The sequence below is a fragment of the Cucumis sativus genome, chromosome 3 (genome assembly GCF_000004075.3).
Source record: "Cucumis sativus cultivar 9930 chromosome 3, Cucumber_9930_V3, whole genome shotgun sequence".
NCBI classification, from domain to species: Eukaryota; Viridiplantae; Streptophyta; class Magnoliopsida; order Cucurbitales; family Cucurbitaceae; genus Cucumis; species Cucumis sativus.
Window position 1 is genome coordinate 6,572,800 of NC_026657.2, and position 15,112 is coordinate 6,587,911.

General features: G+C 32.9%; 3 protein-coding genes across 3 annotated transcripts; all 3 read right to left on the reverse strand.

Annotated features, from left to right (window-relative positions):
• Positions 1-1,015: 1,015 nt before the first annotated feature.
• On the reverse strand, positions 1,016-3,531 carry LOC101219767 (zinc finger protein ZAT1). Its single transcript, XM_011652331.2, has one exon. It carries the CDS (start codon positions 2,514-2,516, stop codon positions 1,407-1,409), a length of 1,110 nt encoding a protein of 369 aa, XP_011650633.1. The 5' UTR covers positions 2,517-3,531; the 3' UTR covers positions 1,016-1,406.
• Positions 3,532-7,043: 3,512 nt separating this feature from the next.
• Positions 7,044-8,901, reverse strand: LOC101222211. The gene has a single exon (XM_011652332.2). It carries the CDS (start codon positions 8,887-8,889, stop codon positions 7,195-7,197), a length of 1,695 nt encoding a protein of 564 aa, XP_011650634.1. The 5' UTR covers positions 8,890-8,901; the 3' UTR covers positions 7,044-7,194.
• A 2,887-nt stretch (positions 8,902-11,788) lies between these two features.
• On the reverse strand, positions 11,789-13,418 carry LOC101219528 (putative expansin-B2). Its single transcript, XM_004133721.3, has 3 exons — positions 13,116-13,418; positions 12,624-12,930; positions 11,789-12,485 (listed from the first exon to the last, which is right to left on the reverse strand). The coding sequence occupies exons 1-3, from the start codon at positions 13,285-13,287 to the stop codon at positions 12,143-12,145; spliced, it is 822 nt and encodes a 273-aa protein (XP_004133769.1). The 5' UTR covers positions 13,288-13,418; the 3' UTR covers positions 11,789-12,142.
• Positions 13,419-15,112: the final 1,694 nt, after the last annotated feature.

A 15,112-nucleotide genomic window follows, 5' to 3' on the forward strand; every position in this document is an offset into this window, starting at 1 on the left:
TATATATATACACACATTTTGAATTTTATTAGTTATAGATGCCAATGAAATTTCACATAAATACATTTAGGAAATGTTTTTTTTTTATTATTATTATTACTTTACAATCTTGAAAAAGGATAGAAGATTTATTTGCAATAGATATAGGTGGTGAAGGAAAAAAACAATAACTCCTAAGGTATCAATCATGCCACTAATGCAAACCAATTAAATATGAATTCATATTTCCATTTATGAAAATAATAGGCCACACACTGAGCACATACTTTGTCACATTCCCAAATCAAAACAATTTTATTCTCTCACTAAAACTATGGATTGTGCTTTTCCCCATCCTATCACTCTTTTTTTTTTTTTTTTCTTTCAAAATCCCCACGTTCATTTTTAAAAAGAAAAATCCAACAAATATCAAATGACATTTCAAGATATTGCTCTTTCAATTGCAATTTTCTCCCCCATTAAATATATACTAATATTAAATAAATGTAGGATAGAAAGGTATGAATCTGTAGATGTTAGACTCACGATTGCATTTGGTGTGCATACTAACATGAGTTTGTATAATTTGTGAGAATGACATATACAAAGTTGAATAAACAAAATATAGGTCAAATATTATTTAAATTAATAAGTTTTGCAGATCTTCATGATGAAAACAAGCATGTTTGAGGTATCCTAATTTTCAAATCCAATTCATTTTATTATGGAAGAATGAGTTTTTTTAAAGAAAAAAATGGAGGAAGATCATAGAAGCTTTTTGAAGTGTAAAGAAAAATAATAAAAAAGTAAAGGGAATTAAACATGAAAAGGCAAAAGGGAAAATGAATAAATAAAAGGGAATTGACACAGAATAAGAGACTTTACTGCTCCTCTGCTGCTGCTTCTTCTTCTTCATGAACTGTCTTTGCCAAGTGCAAGTGGAGAGAGATGGAAGTTACCTTACCTTTCATTATTCGGAATAAAAATAAAAATAAAATATAGATTGGACTCATCAAGTTCTTCTGAAAATGACATCTTTGTTCCAAATATATGTTTATTTTTTAAAAAAATAATGGTTTTTTTTTGTTTTCTCTGAACAGTTTGCAACATCTTCATCGAAGGTTGAACCAAAATTCAATTAGTAACATCAGCCGAGTGAAGAATAACCCAGAAATTATGAACAGAAAATGAAAAAGGAAAAAGAGTTTTCCGGGAACTGACGAAGGCTGAAAGAGTAATTAGAGCATGAAATTCAGAATTCCCAAGTCTAAGTAGTAATGAAACTTTGAACCATATAGATATAGTCAAAACTCAACAAAGTTTGTTTGGAGTGAGATTTGATGTATGAATTATGATTAATATGAATATTGAATACTCAGGTCAAAATTTTCCTTTTACTTTTTGTTACCTCGAAATTGGTATGTTTTTTATTGCCTAATGGCGTTGACGAAATCCGCATCGGAAACTGCCGAGAGTTCGATTTGGCTAACATCGTCTTCCTCAAAAGGAGCGGGGAGATTAAGATCTATCAAACTGTCTGGGAACTTTTTTTGTGCAGCTTTTGGCGGATTTGAGTAACCGGTGACATGAGATCTCTTGTGCCCACCTAGTGCTTGCCCTGAAGAAAATACTCTGAAACAAACAGGACACTCGTGAATTTTCCTTTCCGCCATGGAACCACTGCTTGGTGTAGCTGCATTTTCATGGTGGCTACCCAATTGGGGATTGTTGTAAGTTAGAGACACTTTAATTTTCTTATGGCTAGCTCTATGTCCACCAAGTGCTTGATACGATCGAAACACTTTGTTGCATGTTTCGCATTTATAATTCCCTCTGTTTCGATTCTTTGGGAATTTCACCGCCTCGGAATCATCGGTCTCTTCCATCGACTCTTCTAATTCCTCTTCTTCCTCCTCTTCGTCTTCATCTTCATCCTCATCTTCCTCATCCTCTTCTTCCTCGTACCCACCTTGCTGTTTCGTCCATTTATCACGAGAAAGCATCATCAGCCAAAACGCAACATCTTCTTCCGTTGTGCTACCGGAGATCGAACTAACTGGCTCCGCCTCCGTCCACGATTCTGGATGGTTCATCTTCTTCTCCTGAAGGCGTTTAAAAACATTATAATGATGATGGAGGTGGTGGTGGTGGCGGCGATCGGGTTTACGAGTCCTCTTGGATCTTCTTCGGGTTGGATTCTTTGAGGACTCTGTTTCGCTTTCCCTGTCCTGAAGAACCACGGAAGCTGCGTCGACGGCGAATGAAAATTCAGGATCTACCACTCGAATGCTTCGTTTTGGGTTCTCTCTAAGCCCATAAGAAACACCCTTCTCCTCTGCATCGCCTTCCGAGGATGAGGGAGAGGAAAGAAAAGAAGCAGAGTCACCGTCTTCACTGAGATGGGGATGAGGGGGCGCTGCATCTTCTTCGCCTTTGGGTGGGAGTGGAAGGTTCAACATATGGGACCTCATATGACCTCCTAAAGCTCTGCCATTGGAGAAGCTTCTGAAGCAGAGCTTACACTTGTGCCTGTCCATTGCTGAAACCAATAAATTCTTGTTCTTCTTCTTTTTTTTTTTTTTTTTTTTGGTGAGAAAACAGAGGTGGGGGAGAAGGGAAACCCACAAAATGGAAAAAACAGAGTATGAATCTTCTTTCTTCTCCTCCTTCCTTCTTTTCCTTTCTTTCTACGTGAGAGAGAGAGAGAGAGAGGGTGTGTGTAAACTGAAGAGTAGGTGACAAGCAATCCTCAACCAATAGATATATACAAAGCTACAAAACAAAGTAAATTAAAAAAAAAAAAGTTCTTTTTCTTCCCAAAAAAAAGAAAAGAAAAGAAAACAGTTTTGTTTAGGAAGGGAATGAGAAGAAGAAGAAGAAGAAGAAGAAGAGAGATTTTGTGATTGGTAAGGGCACAATGGTACATTTGAGTGTGGTATTGAGGATTAAAACGGCAATAGAACAATAAATAGGAAAAATAATGAATGAATGAATTAAAAGAGGGATATATGTAAGAAAGTAACATGCAAAGCAAAGTAGGCAACTATGTATTTCTTATGTAACCCTTCTCCCGTTTCCACCATTTATTATTCCCATCCTTTCTTACATAATTCCCAAACTGCCCTTCTCATCTTTATATTTTCATTTTTACTTTCTTTAATATTAACAATAAAGTTTTATACAGGGGAATGAGTTGTTATTGAAAAATGAAGAGGCGTTTGATATTTGGATGAGCTCAAAAAGAAAAAAGATTATGATTAAGTTGAATTAATATATATATTTAGCGGTCATTAATTAAAAACCCATAGGGAATTAAACGAATAATTACCAAAATAAACCGATGCCATAGTTGTAGAGGTCAAGGAAACTGCCTGTTTGTTGTAACGACAGGCAGAATCGGGAAAGGCCTCAGCTCTTCTTCTCATCTAAAATTCAATTTTTGGTCCACGTGTGAGAGGGGGTAAGAAACTAAATAATAATAATAAAAAGTCCTTTAAAAATGGATCTTTGGGTTGGAAAATGAAAGTAGAAAAGAGATGGAAAAAGAGGGGGGGATGTGTGGTGAGGGAAAAGGAGTAAATAAGGTGCGTAATGTTAGGGAGTTGAGTTATATATATACATTGACGAAGTCAGTGAGTGAGGGGGGAAATGAGAAATGAAATGAAATGGGTTTAGGGGAGTAAGGTATTATAATAATAACAATAAGGTAAAAGACTAGAGAGTTTGTTTCCAAACAGATGAGACTGTCCAGTGTGGATTAATGAATTGTACCAAATTGTTGAATTAGTACTAACCAATTCCCCAACACTCCCACTTCTTTTGTTTTCTCTTTTTCTTTCTTAAGACAATGAATCTCACGCGGTTTCCGAGACTTCCTCACTAATTTCACCTCCTAATCCACCATTTACTTTTTTCCATTTCATCAAATCAACTCATTCTCCTTTCCTTATATATATCTTTTATCTTTCCAACGTTAACCACCAAGATTTACAATCCCTAAACAAAATTTCAAACAAAATTAACACGTAATTAGACTAATAAACACTAGTAACCTACTGTCGTAAACTACTTTTTTTTTTACTGCTGCCCACTTACATTGAACTTCTTATCTTATGGAAAGCAACTATCCAAATATCAATTCAATTTATTTCAAATACATTATTACCTTAAATCAAGTGATTGATTAATTATATACGAGATTATGGATTACATGTAGATATGACGATACATACTAAAATTGTCGAACCTGATTTTTTTAAATTTGTCTAAAATGACGTGTGCCATTTTGACTACTATCTCATGAACAAACAATTACCCTCTTAAAATTGAAATATATATATTAAAGATTTACAAAATATATCGTTCTTTTAACCATGGAGAAAAATGTGTAAAGAAATTCATACTATATAACTCAATATTTACCGTAGAAGATAATACGATTATTTTTAAATACAAAATTGTTAAAAATAGAACGAAAAAATATTTAAAATTTATGTGTTCATGGTAGATTTTGACAATGACAATTTACGTGCAAAAAATGATTTTTTTTTTAAGAGGTTGATAGTAACGTTCTATACTGATTTAATTATTGTGAATAATTTTAATTAAGTTAACCATAAAATATGATTTTAATTTTCTTTATATAATTGAAATCTAATGTGATAATAGGATTTTTGTGGACCTTTTCAGCTGTATGGTTTTCCTCTTAAAGAAAAAGAAGATTGTATTTATCAAGAAATAAAAACTTCATATACATATCATAAACAAATCTCTAATTTCAATTAAGAGAGGCCCATGATTACAAATCTAAAATTTGTTTTTTCTTCTTTTCATCTTCCAAAGTTATTTTAGTATTTTTTTTTTCTTTTTGATTCAACTTATAAGAACAAATTTATTCAACTAATTATATATATTATCAATTCATCAACTCAATTATATGTTTGGCGTGCTTTATTTGTAGTTTGTGCTAATGCAATGCATGAACTTAATTGAATATGTAACTTCAATGTAATCAACACGCTAGAATATAATTAAGAGTAATTAATAATAAAGTTGAAGCTAATAAATGATGAATTAAATTTAATATAACGCAAAAAAAAAAGTCTTCATTTTATTATTTATCTCTAGGAAATAATTATATTTATCTTTATTTTTTCTTTCTTATGTTGATGAGTATGATAGTACTTTACACTTTTAATTAGTTTGGTACATTATGTACTTATCTTCAAATCACATCATAAAAAGTGATTCAAATTAAACTCACTCCTTCACATTCACAATCCTTTTTTACTCCATATTCACATTTATGCTACAAAATTTAAACTCTTTACTATTATTATTATTATTATTTATTATATATGGTAAAAATTCTTCCCATATATTATTGTAATTGGTAGATGATATATAAATGCAAATACGTCATACATTATTCTTTTGAACAGATTTGATTAAATATACTTCAAAATGTATTGAATAGCATTGTTGTTATTTTTTTACCATTTGAAAAATAATATAATTATAAATTGTTTATTAGCATCTCTTTATCAAATAAGAACCTTTAATAAATAAATAAAAAAACAAAAACAAAAATGCAATGATCATACATACTTGATAAAGTAGAAAGTATAGAGTATAGTAGAGATAAAATTACGATCGGAAGAATGAGATAATGAGGTTGTTCAACTTTAAACATGAATACAAACTTAATAACCATATATATGTATATATATATATAGTTAATTGACATTAAAAAAAGATAATAAAATTAGTGAATTGATTTGAATTTAACAAATGGGGAGTGTGGTTGTGTTGGATGAGAAAGGGGTAAGACCTAATCAAATAATAATGAAGTGGGCATACGATATGAATAATAATTAATGTTGATTTTTGACAAGTTGAGTAGAGTGGACTTGCAACCAATTAAACTCATCACACTATTCAAAAAAAGTTGATATTCAATTCAATAGTGTGTTGGGTCAAAAGTTTTTGTGTGACTGAACCCTTTTTAACAATCTTTTCTTTCTTCTTCTTTTAAGTCAACAATGTTATATCATTATCTTTTAAAGGAATTCAATTCTCATCCTTGGCAACCACAAGTTAAATTTTAAAAAATAACAAATACAACTTAGTAAAACTCTTATACTTTAATGTAAAAAAAATATAATATCTAAGTCTCTTCCATAGCTAATTTTTCAAATACAATATAGTAACTTTTAAACTAATTAAAAAAACAAAAATTCATGGGTAACATTGAAAAATAAATATATACTCATGACCACTCTCTAAGCAACTTGTACACATTTTTAAGTGAGATTTTCTTAAAAAATAGATATCTTCATCTTTCAAAACGTGCCACAAGACAATCATTGTAATTTGTCTATAATTAAGTAACTTTTCACTTATTGAAAACGATAGTGTGGGCTCGTTGGGTCGTTTGAGTCTTAGAACTAAGTCATTGGCCCATTTGCGTACTTCACTTTTAAACTAAACCCCTCAATTATTTTTATTTTTCTTCAGTCTCTTCAGTTTTTGGCCAAACCAAGAATTGAATGGAATAGAAATGAAAACAAACCAATGTGAGAAAAAAACCAATATTAACCGATGATGTAGAGAAGAGGAAATTGGTATTTCAACTCTGTAATCATATGGTTCGTAGTATTTTACATAACTCACAAATTGTTGTTCTCATTTTTTTATTTAATAACAATAGATTTTGAACTGTTCACCCTTAATTGGGTTATTAAAACTTGTAAATAACACTTAAATAGAAAATGCCAGACCATCACCAGGACTTGACCCATGCTTACATATGTTGGCATTGCCACCTATAAGAAATGAATTTTGTAGATGCACGACAGATTTTACTGTTGGGTGATCGGCTACAATAGGACCCAATAATTAGTGAGAATTTGAGAAACATATTGAAAATTCCTTCCAACATGGAAAAAATTACAGTTGAAGATCGAGTATATGCAAATAGAGTAGAAAATAAAATTTGAAATTTTGGCATGGTGGATAGTATGAGTAAATTAGAGAGCGCGTAATCTTAAAATTGACCACAACAATATTGAATATCATTTAAATTTATGATGTCCTCTATTTGTAATTAATTTGGTATGATTTACTGTTATACAAAAATGCACATTACAATGAAAGAATGTGAAGAAAAAAAGAAAAGAAAAGGGATTTATATATATGTGTGTGTGTGTGTATGTATCAAGGATCAGGTGTGACGACATGAGTTGTTGAAGCAATCCCCACCTGCAACCATGGCGAAGAATTCCCTGCACTCATGTTCATATCCTTTAGCTCACTAAGTTTTGCTAATTTCACTTTACTCTCTGCTTCTTCCTCCACACTCTCATTATTCACAATTTTCTTTTCTTCTTCATTTTTCCTCATCATTTTTTTATCTTTCTGCTCTTCTTCTTCTTCTTCACATTCATTTTTCTCCACCTTGTTCTTTTTACTACACACCCACGACTGCAAGTGAATCTCCGTCGACACATCCATCGCCGGTTTTCGTACCTCGTCCGCGGGGGCAGGGAGGTTCAGATCCAACTTCAGGTCCAATGGGAGTACCAGTGCTGAATTTGCTGTAATTGTATCGAAATTAGCCGGAGGAGGAGCCACTACCCTTTTATCGTGAAACTTGGGGGCCTCGGCTGCGGCTGCAGCTGCGGCGGCGGCAGCATTGGAGGTGATCCAATGGCAACGTTTGTGACCACCCAATGCCTGTCCGGAAGAGAAAATTCGGTGGCAAATGGAGCATTCGTGCACTTTGGTCTTCCTCTTGGAAGCAGAGGCCATGGGGTTTTCGTAATGAAAAGCAGAGGAGGAGGAGGATTTGTGGTTGGGTTTAGTGGGGAAAAGAGAGTCCTCATAAACGTCGTCATTTTCACGAGTGTCAATGTCCATATGATCAAGGCGTGCGGCAAAGCAACCCTTGACTTTTTTGTGGCTAGCTCGATGGCCTCCCAAGGCCTGATGGGAATTGAATACTTTCTTGCATGCTTTGCATTCGAACATTCCCTTCCCGCCGCCCACCACTGTTCCTTTCGCCTTGTTGTTATTGTTGTCTTCCTCCGTATCTGGAAGTCTGTAGGATAGTGGAGGAATGAAGTTTATTGGTTTCCTAATAATGTTATTGTAATTATAATTTCTATGATGATTATGATCTTGCTGCTGCTGAAGAAGAAGGAGATGATGATCCTCCTTACTGGCGGAAGCGCAAGATTCCTCGGCGTCTGCGTCTCCCTCTGCCTCGGCCTCAACCAACATAGGCTCCACCACCCGCCCATTCGACAGCATCATTAAACAATTTGCAAGGTCCTCCTCTTCGTTGGAGGCCGGGGAGCCAACCTTCACTCTCAACGATCTCTTACGCTTGGACCAATTATTATTGTTGTTGTTGCTGTTACTGGCGGAGGGTCTGCGGAGGGTGGCGGTGCATTCGTCTTCATCGTCATAGGCGTCATCGTCGGAGCAAGGAGGGGAAGAGAGAAGAGAGTCGTCGAGGTCGTCGTCGGAGGTGGTGGAGCATTTGCCGTGTTCGAGGAAGGATTTCCAAGAGAAGAAGTCCTTGCCGCAATTGTGGCAAACGCGGCAAGTCTTGAGACGATTGGGGTTAGTACGAAGGGCGTACATGCGACGGTTAATGGGTTTATTATTATTATTGTTATGATGGTCCCAAGAATGATGAAGAGAGTCAGGATCGGGATCGGGATCGGGATCGGGATCGTCGTCGTCAAAAATATTGTTATGGTTGGAAGGAGTAGGTGAGTCGTCGGCAACAATGCCGTGAGCCCTCATGTGACCTCCAAGGGCTCTGCCACAACCGAATCCCTTTTTGCAGATTTTACAGAAATGCTTCAAGTTGGGCTTTTGATGGTCCAAAATCAAAGCTGCCATAAACAAAACAGAACAAAATAGTGATTGGAAAGGGAAGAGGAGACAGAGAAAAATAAGGTAGAAATAGAATGGAGGAGGACAGAAGATGATAATGTTTTTCTTTTTTCTTTTTCTTTTTTTTTTCCAATTTATTTATTTATTTATCTATAATTTTTACAAATTTAATTTAAAATTGTAAAAAGGAAAAGGTTAGTAGTGTGTGGGAATTAAAAGGTAAAAACGCATGTTGTTGTTGTTATTGTTGTTGCTGTGTTTTGTTGGTAATTGTATGGTTGAAAGTAAAGGAAGGGGTACGGTGGGTAGTAAATTAGTAATCCTAGTTTTTAGTTGAAAGGGAGAATTAGTTTTGGATTAAAAGAAAAAAAAAAGGAATTTGTGGATGAGAGAGAGAGAGAGTAGAGCTTTAGGTTTAACATGAGTTGAAGGTGCCAAGTGGAAGGTGGTGGAGACAGAATGGACTTTTTCTTCCACAACATCACTGGCGCCGCCGCCACTCGTATCCAACCGCCACCGTCTCTCCCATTCATCACTTCCCCCTTCATTTCTTTTTTCTTTTACTTTTACTTTTCTCAATTAATTAATTATAAAACAAACAGATAGGAAGGGATCAGAGAGTGAGGCAGTGAGTGAAAGCAGCAGAGACCAGTAGTTGTAACTGCCATATGTACAACCTATTCATATCATATATCATATCCCTTCAATTCCAAGCCAAGTAAATCATCCCTCTCTCCCTCTCTCCCTCTCTCCTTCACATTCCAATTCCTTCCTTTTACACACATTTCACATATTATATAATATAAATATTTATTCAAACATTTATGTGTGTTATGTTTAGAGTGTGTGTTACACGTACGTACACATTATATTATGTATTGAAACAATCCTAATTAAAACACACACATGCTTATACATGTTACCTACATTACGAAACACACATCCATCATTCCCACATTTCTAACTTTGTATTCTATATTTTAACCCAACCGCCCTAGCTATTACTCCATCTTTTTAATATATATATATATATATGTAGAAGGAACTAGAATTATTATAATAACCTCCTTTCAATGTAATTATTATTTTTGAAATGCTATTAATATATATATATAAACTTGAAATTAAATTTCATTCATATATCACAATTTATCATAAAAAAAAAAAAAAACAACTTAACATTATTTGAGGGAGATTTCTTTTAATTCTCTTTTTCAATTTTATTTTGTAATACTTGGTGGATATGGTTTTCCTTATTCATGGGTTGACTAATAACTTAAAAGCTTATAGCACATGTTAATAATGTTTTCATCCTCTTTTTACACGTGTTTATTCATTTTCTCAAGCAATATAACACAATTAACTTAAGGAGAGAGAATAATATATCCACCCGATTCAAAAGCTGTGGACTTAATACTCAATACTAATTATGAGTTTTTACTATTATTTTTAATTACATACTCTCCCAATAAATTTATATATAATGTGTGTGTGTATACATATCTATGCACGAAATTATTAGGATAAAAAGTAATTACAATTGTGATATATAAATTAATTAATCTAACCTAATTTTTTTAATTAGAAATATATATTATCGAATTTAAATATGTATTATGAACAAAATAATTTGTTAGCAATTTTTAAGCTTGTTTTGTAAAAATAGAAAACTAAATTAATACATTCATTAAACATATTATTAGCCCTTAATTGTATAAATAGTGCATTTTTACTTGGTTTGATTTTTTTTTTTTTTATAAATGTATTAAATTTTTAATATTTTCGAGTTTAATTATAATCACCCGTCCTCTTTGGTTAAAGCAAACATTGCTTCCATTAGTATTGTGATTGGGAATTAGTTAGGTTTCTCATCAATCATTTTTCCTTTTGATTTGATTGCTTCTATTCAAAGCATTCAAGCATTTTGGTGTTAGTGTAGATCAGTTAGTGAAGAGTTAAGTAAGAACACATACATTACAAACTAAGCAAAAGGAAAAGCAAGCAAGACTTAAAAAATCTTTTTTATTTCTCACTAGTTAAATTATATGATAAGTAACAGACCAATTTTAATATTAACAAACTTAAATCCTTATAAAACTTTTATGTTAAATCAATATTCATACATAGTTTATGAAAGCTAGAGTGATCCTTACAATAAATAGTAGAAGATAAAATTTACTAAAAATTAGTAAATATATGTATTTTTCTTTCCAAACATATGCTAGAGCCACTAATTAAAGTTTGAACAAGAAATTAGAGAGAAAGAGAAAAACTAAATTCGAATGTAATTAATAAAAATCAAATTGTTAATTTAGTTTTGTAATAACTACAAGTTTGAGGGTCATATTAAATATATTTCTATTTTAAGCTGCTTTTTATCTATTGACCTTATTTTCCTATACTAATATTACCACCGCTCATTATTTCTATTGATTTCCAATTCAATGGAAAAAAGTTAGATATGATAAAATAAAAATATATCCCTAACAAGTAACAATAATAATTATCTCAAAATAGTTGTTAAAAAATATTGGTTAGTTTCGTATATAATTTCCCAACAATTTGGTTATGATTGATGAGTTTGTTAATCTTGAGATGAAACTATATAATTATTAAAAAGAATTGTTATGCTTCTTTCAGTATGTATTGTATGCATAATGCATTGATTATTAGAAACATTATGAAATATGGAAATTTTAATATAATTGTAAGTCAAATTTAAAATTACCTTTTTTTTTTTTTTTTTTTTTTTTTTTTAGAAAATGAAGTTATAAGTCAAATTAAAATTATAGTTGTACATGCAACATGGTTTATGATTTTGGCATGTGGGCTGGTCACAACATAACCTAATTAAAATGTGTATTGTTAAAGTTAATAAGGTAAATGGGAATATATAAATTATAAATACATATAACACAACAATTATAGCATTAGGAGAGTATTTATTTTGATATAAAATTATGCATGCAAATTCAACCATAACGTGACAAACCCAGAAAGTCTTTAATCTCAACCGATTTAAGTTGACCTTCGGTTCATTGCATATATATTACTTATGGATCCTATATATTTAGATTAATTAACTTCTCTTTCTCATACTCTCATATACTATATTACTACTATTACTATAACTGGTTGTACTGCTCTCTGCTGTTACTAACAAGTAACAACGGAGCTCCACCTCCACCCGATCTCCTAATTAATTACTTATATAATTAAAACTCTCTTAATTAATTATTATATTAATTTTTTTAACTAATTATTTAAGTGGATCAAAGTTGACTACTGATCTATAACTCTTCCCTGCTTGCCACCCAGCTGGAATTACGTTGTTAGCAACCACAGTCTTGCCGGAGTCGAGGGCAGTAAGCCTGAGGGAGAAGGGTGCTTGAAGTGCTGAGCCGGAGTCCAGCTTCCAAACTGCACCCCATGACTGCTTCATTGGAATCCATGAGTTTGAGTCCACGGCCCCCTGTTTCAGCTCCACTGAACCAAGTTCCCCATCTCCATCCTCATACTCGATCAGAGCTGCAAAATAGTTCGAGTTCGACCCCGAGTCAACGATGAAATTGATCGACGTTCCTGGATAATTGCATTCCACCCTACCAGCCAGATATATAAATATATATAAGACTACTTTATTTAACACAACATAGTACCAAAGCAGAAAAAGTAATCTAATTTATCAATAAAAATAAAATATTGCTAAAAATAATTAACTTTTGTGTACTTTTAATTACCTTTTATGTTGAATGTGCAAAACACCGAGACTGCGTAGTTCTTCTGCCCGACCAGTAGCAGCCATAGCACCAAAAGCAGTGCCACTTAGGTCAAAGTGGACGGAGTCGGAAGCACAGGATCCACCGGGACAACTATCAGTTATAACCACTGTCACTGGATTCCCTGAGCATGCGCCTTCTCCAGAGCATTTCACCTGATAACAAGCTCCACAGGCTTGGCCATATTTGTACAAAGAAGGGCCTCCCGCCGCAATAAACGACGAAAATGGCGGTTGCTCCACCGCTTTTCCATACCCACATGAGCCTCCTATAAATAAAAATAAAAATAACAATAACAATACACACACACACACACATATATGCAGTTGGATGAAGTGAGATTAATTAAGATGATATTAATTTTTTAATTAAAGGTTGGCATAAAATAAAAGTAGTGACAAGTGATGATATATAGTAATTAAGTGCAATATATATAGTAGCTAGGTATAGTACCATCACTCCCAGCACCATCAGGAGGACCGTACCAAGTGGCGACGGCGGGGGACCAATCAGAGTCATCGGACTGATACTTGGAGACGTTAAAGGATTTGGGATGGAAGCAAAAGGAAGGGGGGGCAAGTGAAAGAGAGATGATAAGGGCAGCAAAGAAAAGAAAATGTGTCATTATTTTACTTAAAGATATGGTGTGTGCAAACTTAATTAGTCTGTGGAGTGTATGTGACTATGTGTGTGGGTTCTCAATGGGTTAAGAGTTTGGCCTATTTATAGACTTCCTCATCCCCTCCCTTTCCAACTATACCTTCCTCATCAATTACTTTTGCTTATTATTATATATTTCTTCACTTTATGCCCATGCATCATGGGAGTTTGTATATATATATATTTTCTTAGGCAACAATACAAGCCAACCTTTTCGGCGGGTGATGTCCGTTTTGATCATTTTTATTAAAAAAAAAAAAAGTGAAAATATAATACATACAAATTATTTTTAAAATTACAAATTAACTTTTAATCTGAGAGATATAAAAAGCACACACTCAATCATTATTTTTATTTACCCCTCAAATCAACTCTGCGACCTATACCATAGTTTCTGGCCACCTCACAGAATTATGGGTATAAAAAGTAAAACATATTCATTTTGTTTTCCCTTAGTTCAATTCATGTGTACATATATCTCTATCGTAACACATCATTAACTTGTCATTGTAGATATAGATTAATTAGTAATAATTGGTATACCCAAACCCAGTGGAAAAACTTATTGTAATATAATTGGATGGTATGTTACGTTTATTAGGGAGGGAGATCATACAAAAGTTAAAGTTCACGTATGACGAACATTGATTGCCGCCGGCCTCCTAAATTCAGATAATTTGAATTCTCTCTCCCTAAGGGTTTCCTAAATTCAGATAATTAGTTATAGTTTTTTCAATTCAATAAAATGATGGATCTTTATCTTAGGCGTATTTCGTAATTTCCTTATTCACTAGGCTCTTGGGAGTTAGTGCCAAATTTAAAAAAACTGAGGGTATAAAAGAAATAATAAGAAGAAAGATCCAAAAGAGAAATAATAAAGAAAAGATTGATTGAAATTTGAAGATGTGGAAAAGGAGAGAGGGAGGGGGATAGGGTTGGTTAATGGAGGTTATTTAGGCGTTGAATTCCCAATGTCACATATTACGCCCTAAAACAGTCCACCATCTTCGCACGTGCCCCTCTCCTTAGTCCTTCTTTTTCTTCTTTGCCCTAATTTTTCGTTTTCTTTTCCCAACACTAACAAACACTTTTACTTAACTGTTTTCTACTCTCAACATATATTTATATATTTATTACTATATATTTTCCATTTTCATTCCAATTATTTCAACACTTTTACTCTTCCTTCATTATTATTTCAATCAATCGTATCTTTTAATTTGACTTAACTACATTTTTTTCCCAATCAATTTTTGACTTTTTCCCACAATTTTATATAAATTATATTCATATAATCCCTTAATTATGCTCTCTCTTTTTTCCTAATTATCAATCCAAACCTCCAGTGTTCACAACAGCAGAGATTTACTGATACAATTTTCTTTTTTTCAACATTTAAATATGGGTTTAATAACTATTTCACTTTTTGTTTTAAAAATATTTTCAAGTTCAAGTCCAAGTTTTTCTCTTAAAATGAAAATATTCAGAAATGGAAGAACTTTTACTAAAAACAAAAAGTAAATTATGGAGGAAACAAAAATAGTTTTAACTTTGAGTTTATATATATAAATGAAAGGATACGATTAGACACTTTTTTTTATGAAGCATATCTCAATTGGTATATAATATATTTGTTAACGATCAAATCTTTCTATCCCTCGGATGGTACTCAAAAAAAAAAAAACCGACCATAGTACTCTATATTTATGTAGAAAAAGAGAGGAAGAAGTGTGGTAGCAATTTGAAGGAGGCAGAAGCACATGGGTAATGGGTTTATAAACGTCAGGTTG